The sequence below is a fragment of the Pipra filicauda genome, unplaced genomic scaffold, assembly GCF_003945595.2.
Source record: "Pipra filicauda isolate LSUMZ 115617 unplaced genomic scaffold, ASM394559v2 scaffold182_size1470994_pilon, whole genome shotgun sequence".
In the NCBI taxonomy this organism is placed as follows: domain Eukaryota; kingdom Metazoa; phylum Chordata; class Aves; order Passeriformes; family Pipridae; genus Pipra; species Pipra filicauda.
In genome coordinates, this window is record NW_024104290.1 from 453,739 (window position 1) to 471,495 (window position 17,757).

A 17,757-nucleotide genomic window follows, 5' to 3' on the forward strand; every position below is an offset into this window, starting at 1 on the left:
CAGCCATGGGTTGGAACAGGGCAGAGTAACCTGTGCTGTCAGCACAGTGAAGCAGAGCAAGGAATGAGGAGGATGTCCTTAGCTGGGAATTACTTGGAGCCGTCACAGGAGCCTGTGAAGGGTGACGTGGAGGCAGTGGCTGTGTGTGGCTCTTGGCAGATGATGAATGCAGCCTGCTGATACAAACACAATTAGGTGATGTCTAGGAAAAGTGCTGGCTTTGTTCTGTGCCTGCTCTGCTCAAGCAGTGCAGGGGCCTGAGTGCAAGTGTGTGCCCTCAGCCCCCGTGCCCCCCCAGGGCTGTGACAGTGACACCACCAGCACTGTGTGCCCAGCTGAGAGCCCGTGTGCAGCTGAACCTGGTGCTTTCTGCTGGCTGCAAATGCCCCTGTTTGGGTGGGTCTGGCCATCTGCACTCTGAGTTTGGGCACTGCCAGTCGCTCCCATGTCGTTCCCCCGTGGGGGTGGTCAGGTTTAATTGTGCTGTGTATCGAGCTGCAGATGCTTTAAAAAGAGGGAGCGCATTTAAAAAGCACTTCATTTCCCCCTCTCTGTCCACTGTGACCTTCAAAGTCGGAGGAGCCCTCCAGGGCATGGTGGCCACGGTCCAAGGAGAGAAAGCCCAGCCTGCTGCTGGCATTAAACTCCCGGGAATCAGGCTGGAACATGAGGCGAGAGGATTTCCCAGTATTTCCAACTGTGACCTTCAGAGCCGTGCAAATGTTAGTATTAAACTTATTACAGCAGAGGCCTTTCTGTGACCCTGCAGGGATAACTCCCCCCACCCTCCCCCCTTGGCTTTTTTTGGAGGCAGGACAGTGATGCTGATATGTGGTGCTGAGCCACAGAGACAGGACAAGGAGTGAGGGGTGCAAATTGAAATTCAGGTTGGATGTTAGGGAGGAATTCTTTACTGTGTGGTGGTGTGACAGGTTGTGTGACAGGTTACCCAGGGAGGTTGTGGATGCCACATCCCTGGAAGTCTTCAAAGCCAGGTTGGATGTTGGAGCAACCTGGTCTGGTGGAAGGTGTCGCTGCCCGTGGCAGGGGGTGGAACTGGGTGGTGTTTAAGGTCCATTCCAGTGTGATTCTATGATATCCCCCCTCTAGCCAGGGAGAGAGGGAGGCAGCCCAGGGGTCACTGGAGCCCCGGGGAGCGGGAGGAGCCCTGCACGCCCCGGGGCCGGGGGAGGTGGCCGCGCATGCCTGTGCCGGCCGTGCCCCCCGCCCGGGCTGCTCCAGCATCCTCGGCATCCTCCTCCCGCCCGGGATCCGCGCCCCGCATCCCGCGGGAACAAAGAGCGGCGGCCGCGCCCCGCGCGGGGCACCTGCTGCTGCTGCTGCTCCGCATCCTCCCGCATCCTCCCGCATCCTCCCGCCTCCGCCCGCCCGCGCATCATCCTCCCGCACCCGCGGCCCCAGCGCATCCTCCTCCCGCAGCGCCGGCCGCGCCCCGCGGAGCCCGGCGGAGCTGTCCGGCCCCGGGCTCTGTCCGTGGTGCTGCCGCCGCCCCCCCAAGCCCTGCCCTCGCCCGGAGCTCGGGGCCACCGCGATCCGCCGCCCGCGCCTCCCCAGCGCGCCCGCGGCTCCCGCTCGCCCGGCATCCTGTTGCGCCGCGCCCGCGGCGAGGAGCGGAGCAGCATCTTCGGGAAGGAGCCTCTGCCCAGGCTGAGCCCTCGGAACAATGGCTGCGCTGCCGCCGATGCTCTGGGCGTCCTCGCTCGTGCTGGTGCTCTGGGGTAGGTGCTTCCATTCCCACACCTCCTAAGGATGCTGCTTTAAATTTCCTAGCGGGGCTCCCTTCACGCCGCTTTCCGAGCGGCTCTTTATTTGTTTTGTTTTGTTTTGTTTACGAGAGAAGGGGATTACGTTCGTGCAGAGTTGGTGTGAATGTGACGGAGTTTGTACGAGCAGAGAAAACCCCTCGGTGCTGAGGAGACTCACGGCAGAAAGCATGTGCATGTCCTCTGCTGTTTGCTGTTGTTTGGAAATTTGCAGTGTAATTTAACGTTTAGTCGCCTTCAGGGGGGGGGTGTGCAGAGCATTAAACCGTGTGTTGGTGCTTAGTTTCCGTGTAGTCTGTACAAACTGGAGTAAATCAGTTTATTGCAATTGCAACTGCCACAGGGAAAGGGGGGTTGGTCTGTTGGTCTTGCCAACACGGCCACATTTCGATGTGCACGTCCCTCCAGCCCTGTGTGTTGGGTGCATGTCTGTGTATGTGTGTGTGTGTGTGTGTGTGTGTGTGTGTGTGTGTGTGTGTGTGTGCATCTGATTTTACTGGAATAAAGCAGGATCCTGTAGCTTTTCCTTATTTCTCCCTGAAAGCTGGTGCTACTCATGGAGCTGGTAGTACGGGAGAATTGGAATCGGGCTGTTTCCAGGAATAGTTCCCGGGATCATACAGTGCTCCAGAGAGCGGGTTAATGGTGTCTCTGAGGCTGGGGAGGAGGGAGCAGCCAGCAAAGTCAGCGTCTGGGCTCTGGAGACAGGCTTGGGCAGACAGAGCCCAGTATTGTTTAGCCCAGGGGACAAATGTCAGCAGGGATTTGGGCTGAGACGTTGTGCTGAAACGATCCTTTCCTGCCCAAGTCTGTGCTTTCACATGCAACGATTTTCCCCTTCTTTGCAAGAGCAGTAGCTGAGAGTTTCCAGCATTAGCACAGACCTGATTGGAAGCATTTTGAGCAGGAATGCATGTGAAATCAATAACTCCTCCTGCTGCCAAATTCACTCATGTCCAAGCCCCTTGGTTCCCAGTACTGCCCAGGAAGCCCAGAGACAGGAAGGGTGGCAAATCCTCATGGATTCTGAACACATTGATGGATTAAAGCATCCAGACCTTTTAACTTAGCACAAAGAGCGAGCTGTTCCTCCACACTGGAATTCTGGGCTTTCCCTCACCCCAGACTGTAATTGCTGCTGGAACAGGAGCATGCTCAGCACGCATGGGAGGGAATGAACAATGCCTTTAAAGTGGCGTTAATTACGAGGGGAGAGATGAAAGTTGTGGCAAAGGACATGCTGGAGAGGTGAATCTGTGTGAAATGATCAGCCTCTGTTACTTATTATGAATTATTAATATCTCAGAGAAGGAAGCTTGGTAAAATTTGACATTTGAGACTTAATCTGTTGTCAGACGGTGCTGGTAATGAATCAAACCGTTTTCCATGGGGGATGACAATGTGATCATAAATGCTAAGATGTGGATGACTGATGTCTCTCTAATTCTACCTTAACACTACTTCTCTGCTGCTCCTTTCCCCCAGCTGGTGTTTGTTCTGCAGTCTGTGTTGAAGTCCCATCTGAGACAGAGGCTGTCCAAGGAACAGACATGAAGCTGCTCTGCATCTCCTGCATGAAGAGGGAAGAGGTCACGGCCAGCACGGTGGTGGAATGGTACTACAGGCCCGAGGGTGGAAAGGATGAGCTCGTATGTATGTTTGGGAACTTGTTTTCATAGGTCTTACAGTGAAACACAGCCCAGTGAACTCGTGTGGGAGAAGCCAAGAGGTATCTGTGGGAGTGTAAGTTTGTCCTGGGGCAGGATCCCCAAGGAAGACTGTGCAAGGGAGGGAGAGAGACCCAGATATGAACAAAACCTTTCTGCCACATTCTAATTCCAAGTCTATAGAAATGCCCCACGGACTGCTTTTGTAGCTTGGCAGAGAGACAAGCTTGGAGTTCAGCTCTGAGCTGCAGGTCTTCACAAATTCTGCAGCATTTTCACCCAGCACCAATTTTGAACAGCAACTAAAGTGTCTTTTCCTTGCTTAGCCTATTTTCACACTTGGGCCCAGCATGAACCCATGGCAAGAAAAGCTAGAATCTCTTCCAGAGTTCAAACATTTGGGTCATGGATACATGAATGCCAGTTTCCAGTTCATTCCTTGAATACCTCAAGTCCAGTATCTAAGGATATCAAGAAGGGAAGCAGAAGTATGGAGTGACACTTGGTACCCTTGGCCAGGTCTGAATCCCTTCTAAATCCCAAAGCTGTTATTTTGGAAGGTAACTTGGCCTCCGAGAAAACTGCAGGACAGGATTTACTTTATTTTGCCTCAGGGAAAGTAGTGTGGTCCTGACTGTGGGAGGATCTCTGGGGCTTGTTTTGGATCCCTGTCAGGAAAAGGTAAAATCCGTTTCCAGAGTGAATCAAAATGGAAATTGCCCAGATGGGGGGCAACTGGGATGCAAGAAAGGATGGTGAAATGGAGGTAAAGCTGAGTGCACATTTCTTTCTAGCTATTTTATCTGAGTATGGAGCATTAGATCAGTGGCTGCACTTCATCTTGACTGAGCAGGGCCAGGCAAGATGACAAACTAAAGGAACCACACTAAGGGAGTGGGGATGGGGATTCACTTTCAGAGTGATATATTTACCAGTGGCAACCCAAAGAATGCCAGTGGAGGTGAGCTGGGACAGGCAGTGTAATGATGGGGACTGTGGTCAACCAGAATATCCCACTGTCATATTTATCCTTCACCTCAGCCCAATCTCCCAGGGCTTCCCGAAAATGACTGTTTGTCTTTGCTGTAAATATTCTGTGGTTCTTTCTCAAGATGATCTTACATGCAGTGGCTGACAGGCACAAAGACTTGCAGGATCCTGGTTTTCAGTTCCATTGCTGCTTTTTTGTGCCACTGTCCACGTGTGTCAGTGATTTTCTGTGCCTCAGTTTTTCTGCCCCAGTGATGGAGATGCCAGTTTTCGGATAATTCAATTCTCTGTCTTTTCTAAAGTCGCCTGATATTTTGAGGTAAAGGATGATGGAATATGAATAGCTGCTGTTACTAAGGGAGCCCAGAACATCCATGGGTGTAGCTAGAGGGGGATGCTGTTCCCGTCAGTGATTAACCAGAGTTCCCTTTCACGTTCCCTTGCAGATCTACGAGCACAGAAAAACCAACCAAGAATTCCAGACCCGTTTCAGCGGTCGGATACAGTGGAACGGGAGCAAAGACATGCAGGACGTGTCCATCACCGTGGTAAACGTGACCCTGAACGACTCTGGCATCTACACCTGTAACATCACCCGGGAGTTCGAGTTCGAGATCCACCGGCCCCTCTTCACCAGCTCCCGGCTCATCCACCTCACCGTGGTGGAGGAGGGTAGGACGGGCTGGCAGGGAGCCTGTTGTGCCGCCTCTGGCCGTGGGTGTTGTCCTCCAGGGATGGGGTTTTGTCGTGGCAGTGCAGGAGAGGGTGGCTGAGCCGCCACACAGCCTGTCTGTGCTTGGCAAGCACCGCACGGGGCTCAGCGGGACCTGCCCGCTGTTTGCTGGCTGCAAACAGGGCTGTGTGTGAGCGTGGGGAGGCACGGCCAGCCTGGCAGGCCGGGGCACAGCTGGGCACAGCTGGGCAGGCGCGAGCAGGGGTTTCCAGCTCCTCCTGCGGCGGCTCTGGGATGCTACAGCACCGCCTTTCCCAGGGAGCCGCAGCGTTCCTTGCTGCCGCCCCCTCCCTGCGGGAACGGCTCGTTCTCCATTTTGATATCACTCTCTTGCTGCCACCCTCCTTCCCTCTCCGGTGCTCCTGAGTCTTTCTGTTCCTCTCGGGTTTGCTCGGTTCAGCCTGGAACCCCGGCTTGCTAGAGAACAGTGGGAATTCTGCTGGTCTTTCAGAGAGGGGCGGGAGCTTTCAGCCCTCCTGTTTTCCTGCTGGGTGTTCCCCTCCCTCTTCCCCACAAGCATCTCCGTGTTTTGATCTCAAGTAGCACCAGCGAGTAGGACGCAGGGAGGAAACAGAGCGTGAGGATGAGACAGGCCAAGGGTGAGCAATCCCTGTGGATGTGGGGGTGGCACAGAATGTGAGGATCACATCATGTCTGATCCCACTGGAGACACTTGGTGGGTTTGCTGCTGTTGGCAGCCTCTCCTGGTCCCTCTCTTTTACCCCCTCACAGCCTAGTGGCACCTGGGGATCTCTGGCAAGGAGATATTTTCATCTAGGAAGGATGACACAAGGGTGGGACGTGTCCATGGAGCTGCTGTGCTCCCATGATCAGAGACTCTTTCATTTTCTTGAACAGCTGGAGAAGACTTCACCTCTGTCATCTCAGAAATTATGATGTATATTCTGCTGGTCTTCCTCACCCTGTGGCTGCTGATAGAAATGGTCTATTGCTACAGGAAAGTCTCCAAGGCAGAGGAGGCTGCCCAGGAAAACGCGTAAGTGTGGAACCTCTGGAGGTCCCAGTTGTTTTGCCAGGGTTCTTCAGGTGTCCCAGGCCAGATCAGACTGCAAGAAAACCGAACCTTGCTCTTGCATGGTCTAGTTGGGTGTCCAAAAATCCTTGTAATGTTTAGGAGTACCAAGAGGCACTTCCACAGTGCAGGTGGGGAGTGTGGCCACACTGTGGTGTCCCAGGGTGGCCTGGTTTGGATTGCGTGGAGATGCTCTCCTGGAAGGGCTGGTTTCTTACTGGCCCGTTCCCATCTTTCTCCACACTTGGCATGGATAAGGGTGCTCTTTGTACATAGCAGGAAGGCTGTATGTGTAGGATTTTCCAGTAGGGAAGGCTCTGTGTTTGCTCCTGACTATGCCAAGGGGAGTTTCCCGCCATGAGCATCTTGTACAGGTGACGTTTGTCACCTCAGAGACACCTCCAGGTGAATGGACCCAAACTGGCTTTTGCACTGTAGCACTTGAGGTTATGCTTTCCTCCTTCCCTTTCAACTACAGGACAGACTATCTTGCGATTCCATCAGAAAACAAGGAAAACTGTGCCGTGCCTGTGGAGGAATAGCGGAGAGGAGACAGCGGAATGAACGGCACCAAGGTAGGGGATGAGGAAACTCAGTCACTGCTTCTGTGTGTCCACCTTCCAGCCTCCCTGAAGTGAGTTAGGTGCTGTAGGGCTGGAGAGCAGGCGGATGGGAGACTCCTGGAGCACGGCTGTGCTCCTCCTCTGGGCCTCAGAGGCAACACAGGTGCCTTTAGGTGGTGGGTGTAATCATCCTACTTTAAACCCCAAACCAACACACACGTTCACTTTTATGATGGAATTACACCTCCTTTGCCCCTTCCCGTTGAGTTGGGAATCATCAGCACCCCCTGCAGATGGGGAGCTGTGCCCACGAGGGCTGCAAGGGCTCCATCTCCAAAGGAAACATCTGCTGGGAAGGATTAAAACCTTTTAAATTCTTGCTCCCGTCCTGTCAGCTGCTGTGCTAATCCCATCGCAACCCTCACTTTGGTGAGGTCCAAGAGGGCTTCTCTCCCTTGCAGGGGCTCTGAAGACAGAAGGACCACGTCATGCCAGCCAGGTTTGAGGGGAGCTCTGCGCCGCCGGGAGGAAACACGGGGAAGTGTAAATTCTCTTCCATTTGCCTTGGACTCTGTACAGCCTTGACTTTGGTCTCATGACTCCATCCTGAGCTGCCAGCCCATTGCTAAAGGACTCTTCTGTTGAAGCATGCTGAGCAAAAGGCACAGGGGTGTGGGCAGCACGGCTCCTTCCCAAGTTTCAGTTCCATCATCACCTCAATGGCTTTGTAAATGTTACCTGTCATTCCTTAGCTGCTGTCACCACCACCTTTATTTGCTAAATATGCTAGTTCTCCATTGCAGAGGTAAAGGGTACGGATGTCATGTCACTCTGACCTGCAGAGCTGGGGATGAGGGCATTTTAGGGTGATGTTCCACCATGTATTGCAGACTAAACAGACTTATTGGTGTCAAAACAGGAAGAATTTATTTAATTAGCTGCTTGGTAAATTGATCTGGACTTTGAGCTGCCCATGCACAGGCAGAGTAGGGTGGGACTGTAATGCACTAAAATAGTTAAAAATGTACAGTAGGAAGGATGGGCCCCTGTGCCTGGAGGCACCTGATTCTGGAGGGAATTGAGAACAGATCCTGAAATATTCCTGCTTTGGGAGGCAGGATGATGTAAGTATGAGAATCCTCTGTGTCCCTCCTTTCATTTAGCAAGTGTCAATACTCTCAGCTCCTTCCATCTGCCTTGCACAGCAGGTTTACTCCTGGAGTACACAGACACACAGTGGTAGGAGTAACCTGTGGAGCCACGTCCTGCAACAGCAACCAGGCAAGTAGGACAAGGTATGGGATCCACCTCCCTCTGGGAAACCCCGGGAAGGAAGGCAGCCTCATGCAAGAGAAATAACCAGGAGGCAAAGCCCTCACAGGAGGACACCACCTTAGTGAAATGGTTGTACATTTTACACTGTTCTCTCATGCTACAGCACAGCACCATCTAGAGGGACAGACAGAAAACACCCATTTTCCCCAGTTAGTCCTAATTCTTGTGCTAATTGCTCACTGGTTTGAATAGTCAGCATTCATCCTAAATGACCCCCTGCTGCCCAGGAATCACGCTCTAAATTCCCTCTTTCCTATGCAAACTTACTTTTTCAGAGGGTTAAGCAGAGTAAAATTTGTTTTCTGGCCTCCCATGTAGATCAGTTGAGCTCAACAAGTGGGTTTGGAAGGGGGGAAAAAGGCAGAAAGATTGGCCAGGGTGGAATTGCACCTTAAAGTGGGGGAGGTTTGGGTTTGTCCTATGGCAGATGTTACATCCCTGCTGCAATGGAGCCTGTACTGCTTGCTAGAGTTGACAAATTTTGCTACACTGATGCTTCCAAGTAGTTCCAAAGTGCTTGTGACTCCAGGCATGCTTCCCACCTATGGAATTCCCTCTGCTTTGTTCTGCTGCTTTTTATGTGTTTGCTAAAAATCACGGAAATTACTCCATTTGTAAGTCAGGCCCAGGCCAGATTTCTAACTGGCAGTTGTTCAACAACCCTTTTTTTAGAGTGGGTGTCTAGTAAACTACTACAGTGCAGTAGGATTGCTCCCAAATCCAGAGCCAAGTCTGGCAACTGGAGCACACTTTCCACTTGTAGTCTGGGCACCAGTTCCCTAAAACCTAATATCCAAAAGGGGGGAGAAAGCAGACCCTCTTCGAGTTCAGCTGGATGTTACCATTTTCCCTACAATGATTTGCCTGCATTATCCCAAATCCAAATCCACAGCAACAGAGGAGGGAGCAGATTGTAACTCCAGAGTTTCCAGCACTGACCACGAGAGCCCACGGAGATTTTTTTTTTAGGTAAGGTCACAAAACTTCTCTCCCACTTCAGCTCTGCTCCCCAGCCCCTGTGAAGCACTGAAAATCCTCTGGTTAAGTCAAAAAAAGGAGTAAACTAAGAACTTCTTGAGAGCTACCTCAGGTGGTAAAGAAGGGCCGTCCCCTCGTCCTGCACCTCCCCGTATCCCACACGGGCATCTCCTGGAGATGCTTTTCTTCTTTTTGGGACACATCTTTCACTTTTCCAGTTCCTGCAGACAGATGTGGCATTGTAGGCAGGAGAAAAAAAAGTTTTGCTCGAGAATCTCACAGAGTAACAAGTGAAAAACTGGGGTTTTTTCAAGGCTGGTGGTAAAGGTTGGTCTCTGCAAAGACTCTCTGTGTTCGGACACGACAGGAGAGACTCCAGAACAGGCAGGATAATAAAGAGAACAAAGACTCACACTGTCTGGTTGATAGAGTTTTTAATTGATACCGTACTTCCATGTACTAGCTACTTACACCAGGTTTGGCTGCAGAGCCTTTACAGTTCCTAGAGGTCCTAGCAGGTCATTCCAGCAGCGTTTCACCGCGGTTTGCGCACAGCGCAAAGGTCCCGACAGTCACACCACGCCTAAAACCAACCCACTGGGGGCCTTCCCCCACCCCACAGTTCACCTCAGTGCTCCAGCCCCCCCCGTTCCCGGGCTCTGGTGGCGAATTCCAGGAGGGAAGTGCAGGACCCACTCCCTCGTTAGTCTGCAGTTCCAGCGATTCGGGGGCGCGGGGTCCGGGTGGGGAGGACACGCTCCAGGTTTTTAGCAGCTTTATCCAGGCCTGGAGCACGTGATGGGAGACGAAGTGCCACGGGAATGGTGACATCCCAGTGATGGGAGACGAAGTGCCACGGGAATGGTGACGTCCCAGAGGTGCCACAGCCACCGTGAGGCCACTCCTGGGCGGTTGTGCTGCTCTGCTGCTCCTCCCTCCCTCCGTGTCCAGAGCCAGGTCAGTGCTTCCATCTCTGCTCTGTAAGTGCTATTCCACGGGAGGTGGGCTCGTGGAGATGGGAATGACGCCTGTGGCACGGGCTCCACCCCTCTCCCCGCTGGAGAAAGCTGCTGTTTTGTAACAGCCGCTCTCCCGAATCCCGATTCCCAAACGGAGACACGACCACGCGGCTCTAGAACCTGAGCTGCACATTGGTTTTATTCCCTAACTATTCTGGGAGTCTGGGATGGGGAAGGTGGCCTTTAACGTTAGCAATGGAATTGGCCTAAATGAGTGAGGTAACAGAAACGGCCAGAGGAGGAACCTCCCTGAGCCATGTGCAAATATAATTCCTTCAGCAGAAGGAAGTCCTTTTCCCTACTGAAAAAAAAAAAGTAAAACACATTCACTTAAAGAGCATACAGACTGCAGGAGGGAAAGGCAGGCAGGGACAGCACCAGGTCAGTCCATCTATGACACAGGGAATGATTGTCCAGCAGCAGAGGTTTGAGGGGAGAGGGAAAAGCCATAGCAAGCACTGCAAAACGTGGGAGAGGAGGGCATGGCACACCACGTACCCATGCTAAGGGATAAGCCCATGCTGTCTGCCTAGATCAGGGAATGGCCTCAACCAGCAGTCCATCAAGACACGAGGAGATTATTTGGCCAGTGTGCACATCTAGAAAAAGGAAGGTATTATGGCACAGAGAGACTCGTGCTGTGGAGACTGCGAAGCACAGAGAGCAGAGCGTGTCCGGGGGGAGACGGGCTGGGACATCAGCACAGGAACCACGCTGAGACAGCTGCTCTGTGAGCCACTCACCTCGGGGGCTTTGGTTTGAGACTCTCTGCTTCGAGTTTTGTGTTGAGCAAGCCCCTGCCAGGAGTTTTAACTAGTGCTGAGACTGGCTGAAAAGACTAAGTCAGAGAGTCCACGTGACTGTGCCATGAAACGTGTCTGTGGCAGCAACCCTGGCAGGGATCCCACCAGGAGATCTCCTGGAGTTGAGCAGGGATCTGTCAAGAGCTGTGGGATGACAGCAGCTGGCTGGGAAAACAGGATGGAATTGCTTCCCCCTGAGCCAGGCACTGTTCTTCAAACAGCAATTTTCAGACTGATTTTTCTGCACGCTGTGGAAGCAGAAAGTTCCACCTCTGAATTAGGAAGTGGTTTGTTTCTGTCCTCACTGGGAAAAGCAGACACTGACTGAGAGAGTGCTCCTGGTTAGAACAGTTAGTTAGTGCAGCAAATCCAAAAGGTCTTGAGCAAGTACCCAGACCAAAAGTGTCTCCAGTCACTACCTGGAAAAGAAATTTCTACCTTCTTGTATAAAGGTAAGAAAAAGTTTCTTATGTAGGACACATGGACAGTGCTGAGGAGGCAAGCAGGCTGAAAAGTCTGTCCCCATCTACACCCAGATGAGCTGCTGAACAGGGTCTGTCTGATAAGAACACAGACCAGCATTCCAAAATCAGCATTCCAGCTTTCCTAGAGGAGATATGCCAATGCAAGGCATCATTATTTCAGAGCCAGTTTTGTGCCAGGGCTTCAAATCCAGCAAAGCTTTGTGCTTTGAAACCCTTCCCCTTTTAATACAGGCTCATGTTCCACTAAAGGCATGTTGCATATCTCTGAGGTTTGTCTTTATTAGATCTAAAGCAGACAAGAGGGCTCAGGTGTCACCCAGCAGACAGGCACAGCCTGAGCTGTGTGTAAATGCAGGCTCTCTCAGCAGCAGTTCAGGTGTGTTAGGGGAGATCAAAGCCCCGTGACTTCTTTTTTTTCTCTTCTCCCAAAAGACTTGAGGGAGCCAGAAAGGATTTATGCAGAAGTTGGTGTATGTTAATATCAATTAATATCAAAGTTTTGTGACTGAAGCATGCCTGGGGTTATCAGCAGAGCACCCAAAAACATGGTTATCCTGTCAAATCCACAGCTCACTCCTCTCCTGACCACTGCAGGTACCTTTTTCTCTCCTAAGTGGAACGTGCAGCCCCAGCACTGCCCCTGTCTTGGGCATCTTACACCTGGAATAACCTGTCTTTTGGTCCTCCCCAAGACACAGGTGCTGCACTAAATACATCTGGAATGCCTGATGGCACAGCAGTTATCCAGGCCTCAAATCCACCCTGAGCTCATCCCAGATGCCATAACCCCAACAGCTCCTGCAAGGTAAGCATTAGGTGTGTGTTCATCAGAGGTGAGGTTGTATCAGGCCAGGATCAGTGAGTTATGTCCCTTCTGCCATAAAAACAGATACCCAAACTGGCAGATTGAAGCCTCCTGCTCCCCCTTCTCCCTCCTCCCACAGGGGAGCATCTCACTTGGCAGGAATTGGGCTCCTACCTGCTGGCATTAGTTTGCATGCCTGGCTGGAGAAATGCCTTTTTAAAAACCCCTGGGGTTTTTTTTTATTGTTCCTATCCTGCAAATCAAACCCCAGCTGTGCTCACCTGGCAGATGTGCAGAGTGGGAAGGTCAGAGGGAGGGCTGGGCAGGGAAATGTGCCTGCCACGAAAATAATGTGGGATTTCTGGCACAGATGAAGTGCAGAAGCAAAACCCTGACAGTGGAAGCCAAGCTACGACTTGGCTGGGATGCTGAGGGAAGTACCACCCCCTGGAACATTATTCAGGTTGCTCAACCTCACTCCTAAAAAGCATTGCTGATTTCTCCAGGAAATACAATCATGGTCCCAAACTGTCTATGGCTCCAGAAGGAATTAACCTGTCAGCTGGGACTGATCAGGAGCAGGTGATTCCTATCACAGCTTTCTACACCAAGGCATCGAAGTGAAAATACCCCCAGGTTTTGTTTAAGCCCTTACCTTTAATCTGAGCTTTGTTTGAGCCCTCACCTTTAGTGCCATTGTGGGTTTTGCCTTGAGAAAAAGACCTTGCTTTTCCCCTTTTTTATTATTACTGTGATAAATTAAGAGGCAATAAAAGATCAAGGATCCTATCCAACTCCAAGCCAAGTGGGAAAAAGAAAGTGAGTAACTAGAAATCTTGAGAAAAAGAACCCCAAAGCCTCAAAGACAAACCTCCCTCTGCCTGAAGGATGCTGCAGGTACAAGGTTCTGGTTGGTGCCCAGAACAAAGGATTTAACGTTGCTGTGTGTCAGGAGAGATGTCAGATGTTAAAAATCCAGTCTGATGTGCAGGTAGAATAAATATTAGTGCTTGAGATTGTTACAGCTGCCAGTGCAGCCTCACATTAACTTAACAGAGCTTGTGCAAGGCTGTCCCTGGGGCCCAGCCTGAGGGAGGGAGGGAAGGAGGGAGTCAGAGGGAACGTCCCAAGCCTAAAGCCATGGCTAAAGCTGGAAGGATGCTGCAGAGGAAGGATGCACTGATGAGGGAATGGATTTCTTGCCTCCCTAACTATAAAGAGAGTGTGAAACTGGTGAGAAACCAACCCTGACCAGCAGCCCTTGCTCATAACCCCCTGGGACAGGAGGGTTTCTCTGCCTCCTGACTGATCAAATCCACCTAGGGACAAACCCCTCCCAGCCAGGTGGAAGAGACCCCAACATCCCAGCTGTGTCTTTCAGGATGTTCCTTTTGCTTTCCTGGCATGGGCAAGGTGAACCACAGGGCCTCCTCCCTGTCCTCTTGCCTGGTGCTTGAAATTAAAGTCTAGAAAAAGGGGGAAGATGGGCAGCGGGGGAATTCTCTGTGCTTAGCAATTGTGGGAGGGAGTAATGGGGGAAACAGGACTCTGGGACAGTCTGGCAAGTCACAGTGGGGAGTCAGGGCCCTCCTGTCCCAAGATGAGCCACAGAATGCCCTTCCCAGGCACTAGCACCTCAGTGTCATTGTAGAGCAGCCATTTCAGCAGCCTCCCTGGCAAAAAGTCAGGGAGCAGTACAGTAGTCAGCAGCATTAAATTAAATAAATAGTCATAAATACACATTACTCTCTAGTTTTTCCCCAATTGTACCTTGCTTTCACAGTCTTAAATGTCTTTTTGATAACCTGTCTTCATCCACACTCCTTCCCATGTGAGTCTTCTGTGGGACATGTTGTGTTTAGCACTTGGTCATGGAAATTGGAGGCAGGTTGGGAGAAAGCAGCAGGTTGGTCACTCCTACATATATGACCTTTCCCTAATTGGAAACTGGGAGCTTGAGAGGGTTTTAGAAGCCACTTTGTCACCCAGTTGTGAGGATGAGAGTTTACATGAGACCAGTGACTCACCCTTGTGTTCCCTGCCCTTTCAGTGCCCACTGGAGACAACAGAGGAGCTACAGCTGGCACCATTTCCACACTGGGAACTTCCAGCTGCCACTCAGAAAGTGGGAAAATCCTGCTGTTGGACAGGGTGGAGATGGAGGGCCTCACATGTTCACCTAATCTGCCTGGCTGGGCAAGATGACAAAGCATTTATTAAACATTCACACGAGCAGCCTCCAGCTCAACCAATCCCTGTGGGGCCTGGGACTCTGCACAGGGCAGCCCCACTGCCCCTCTTCCTCATGGGGCTGCTCACGAGAGTCTGGAATTATCCCCCAGAACAACTACAAATACATATTGGCTTTTCAGTGCAGCTCTACCCCCTGACTGACTCACAGAGCAAATGCTTAATGAGAGAAACCTTCAGATGCCTCACACCATGGACACCCCCAAGCTCTGTCCTGCCACCCACTGATGGTCCTTTTTCTCTTTTCTCTTTTATCCTTTTTTTTTTTTTTGTCCCTGTGACCCTTCCTCACCTCTCCTGGGTTTTTGGAAGCCTTGGTGCACACAGATGCAGTCACAGATACCCACAGTGGTGGCTGTTGCTGCATAGCCACAAACATGTAAGTTTATCCCAGGGAAGGAAATCAAGTTATTTTTCTCACTAATGTTTTCCCACAGATTTTATAAGACAAGATACGAACAAAATGGTCTTGTAGACCAGGGGCAGGAGAGAGATTTGCTGAGCTGGGCAGTGGCTGCACATAAATCCTAATTTGGGGTTTGTTTTTCGGTTGGGGTACTCCCACCCTCGTGGGGAGTTGCCTGTTCAGCACAGATGTAGATTTTCAGCACGGGGATGGCTTTATGGCAGGGGCCCAAGCACATGGAAAGCAGAGAACTACAGCCAAGGTAAAGGGGACACTGTCACAGGGGTGGCCCTGCTCCACCCACACACCTTGGGGGCAGGTTCTCCCCTCCCCACCCTCTCCTCGCCTCTTTCTGCTGCACCAACAGCAAATTGGTGCTTGTGGACAGCATTTCAGCTCCTTTCCATCCTGGCCTTCGCCCTCTGAACCAGGCTGGCCCCTGTGACAGCCAACTGTGTTTCTGCACCCAGGGGTGCAGGAGGTGACTGCCAGGGAGACCTGCTCTCTGCAGACCTACAGCAACTCTCCCCGAGGCCTCCTCTCCAACCGTGGGACAGTTCTGCAAGGGGTTGACTGCCATGGCCAAACCCTCTCTGCCCTGAAGCCAGCAAGGTCAGGGAGTTGACAGTGTCCCCTTTTTATGCAGAGATAAATACAGTCAACCAGGGACCCTCATGCGTGGGGAGGGGGCTGGGGAGGGGGGGGGGCACTCACGCTGATGCTTCCCTTTGGAACAACAAAAACTAAACAGACAGACAGACAAACAGCCAGCAATATTACAGAGGAGCAGTGCAGGGCCCAGGGAGCACCCCTGGGCTCGGCCCTAAGCACAGCTCAGTGCTGGGAGAGCACAGCCCTCCCACACACACCCCCCCACTACCAGAGACACTCCAGTTCAGCCAGTGTTGGAGGTCAAAACCCTTCCCCTCGATACGTAGGCTTTGTTTTGTGGTTTTTTTTTTTTCTCTTAAAATCTGTATATAATATATATATTTATATTCTGTATATATATATATATATTTATATATATATTTATATATCCTATTTACACATATTGCACACCGTCCTCTGGCCTCCTGCATTCCTGCCTGTCAGTGGAAACGTTTCCGTTTCTCCTCTGGATCTGACCCGAAGTCCCGGGACCCGATGCCATTCTGAAGGTTTATTAGGGAATCCTTCATCTGCAAGACAAGAGATTTTCCCCACTGTGATGCAACCCTGGAGGTGAGAGCTTTGGGACTTCCTTCTTTTCCCTGTAAAGTGTCCACACCAGATTCAATTTTGGGAGCAGGGCTGGGATGTACAAATGGGCACTGAGAAGGTGGGAGACTGTGAGGCACCTTTCTCCAAAAGAAAGGGTGAGAGAACGAGGTTCAGGAGGAGCAGCTCTGATTTATGGATTATTTTCTCAGCAGCCTGCTGTACAAAAGGTTTTTTAGGCAGTGGATACTGAAACTCTGTGCTGTGAAGGGCCCATGCAGAAGGTGTTCCCTTCATCCACGAAACCTATGTGTGAATCCAGAGCTGAGGTAAAAAACAGTCTTTCTTCCAAACTGGGATGCCACAGACTAGATTCAAAATGTAAGATCTTTTGCCAATGTAAGATTTTTTTTGCCCCTGTAGAATTCTCTCCTCCTCGTGTGACAGAGAGGCTGTGGCACCCTGTGACAGCCCCTGGACCTGCTGCCCACCATGAGGGGAGAAGATGGGTCTGAGGGAGACACCGGTGGAGGTGACACACCTGAGGGACCACAGTGGAGCCAGGGAATGCTGCAGGGTTGGGAGCAGGGGGTGGGAGGACAGAGGTCCTGGAGCAGGTCCAGAGGAGAGCAACGAGGCTGGGGAAGGGACTGGAGCACAAGTGCTGTGAGGAGAGGCTGAGGGAGCTGGGGCTGTTCAGCCTGGAGAAGAGGAGGCTCAGGGGAGACCTCCTCACTCTCTGCAACTCCCTGCCAGGAGGGGGGAGCCAGGGGGGGGTTGGACTCTTTTCCCAGGCAACTCTCAGCAAGACAAGAGGGCTGGGTCTTCAGCTGTGCCAGGGGAGGTTTAGGTTGGATATTAGAAAGAATTTCTTTGCAGAGAGGGTGCTCAGCCATTGGAATGGGCTGCCCAGGGAAGTGGGGGATTCTCCATCCCTGGAGGTGTTTAAGATGAGACTGGATGTGGCATCAGTGCCATGGGCTGGGAACCACAGCGGGGTTGGATCAAGGGTTGCACTTGATGATCTCAGAGGTCCCTTCCAACCCAGCTGATTCCATGATTCTATGACTCAGGTCCCAGCCCTACCTGGCCGTGGGGTCTCACCTGGTCCAGCAGCATCACGGAGGATTTGATGATCTCCCGCCACTTCTGCAGCTCCGAGTCGTGGTACTTCTGCTGGGACTCCAGTAACTGGGCCCACTCTGTCTGAGACTGGGGCAACCTGGCAGCACAACACGGGCAAGAGTCACCCTGGGCAACCTGCAGTGGGTGTAACCAGCTTCTGGCTAAGCTTTTCACCCCAAAGGGGCACGTTTTCTTGAGCAAAAGTGCATTTAAAATGCTTGGAATTTCAATCAATTGGATTCCGTGGTTTGCTTTTTCTAGACATGCTGTCAGTCTTTATTCATCCCATGTAATTTGTTCAGGACTTTCTCTTTATTTTGAATTAAAGCTGCACTGGCTCTCTTTCCCATGGCTCTCTCTCTTCCTTCAGGCCCAATTAACCCCCCCAGAACAGGGTGGGAGGCTGCTGAGGAGAGAGGAATCAGGACAGATGGAAGCACTCAAGGGGCTTGGAGAGGTTCAGATACTTCCCCAAAAATCATGGATGCAACACAAAACTTACCTGTGTGGGGCAGGGAAAGATGTACCCATGTAATTCCAGAACATGCACATTACAGGATGTATGTTCTGTACTTAAATAC

The 17,757-nt window shown here is 51.7% G+C and overlaps 2 protein-coding genes and 1 long non-coding RNA gene across 7 annotated transcripts in view; 2 read left to right on the forward strand and 1 right to left on the reverse strand.

Moving 5' to 3' along the window:
• The first annotated feature begins 1,195 nt into the window (after positions 1–1,195).
• Positions 1,196–9,497, forward strand: SCN3B (sodium voltage-gated channel beta subunit 3). Its single transcript, XM_027721002.2, has 6 exons — positions 1,196–1,739; positions 3,270–3,433; positions 4,888–5,113; positions 6,033–6,171; positions 6,686–6,782; positions 7,232–9,497. The coding sequence occupies exons 1-5, from the start codon at positions 1,685–1,687 to the stop codon at positions 6,747–6,749; spliced, it is 648 nt and encodes a 215-aa protein (XP_027576803.1). The 5' UTR covers positions 1,196–1,684; the 3' UTR covers positions 6,750–6,782; positions 7,232–9,497.
• Positions 9,498–14,719: 5,222 nt separating this feature from the next.
• GRAMD1B (GRAM domain containing 1B) overlaps positions 14,720–17,757 on the reverse strand; it is an 88,585-nt gene continuing 85,547 nt past the window's right edge. For all 5 annotated transcript variants that reach the window (XM_039379990.1, XM_027720990.2, XM_027720991.2 and 2 more), the window contains 2 exons: positions 17,156–17,273; positions 14,720–16,032 (listed from right to left, as the gene is read on the reverse strand). In XM_039379990.1, coding sequence (XP_039235924.1) covers positions 15,943–16,032; positions 17,156–17,273 — 208 coding nt within the window. In that variant the 3' untranslated portion in view covers positions 14,720–15,942. The remainder of the gene's footprint in view (positions 16,033–17,155; positions 17,274–17,757) is intronic.
• Positions 15,954–17,512, forward strand: LOC120323005. The gene is made up of 4 exons (XR_005563044.1): positions 15,954–16,075; positions 16,267–16,380; positions 16,475–16,583; positions 17,125–17,512. It is a non-coding gene; the product is annotated as an uncharacterized LOC120323005 (long non-coding RNA).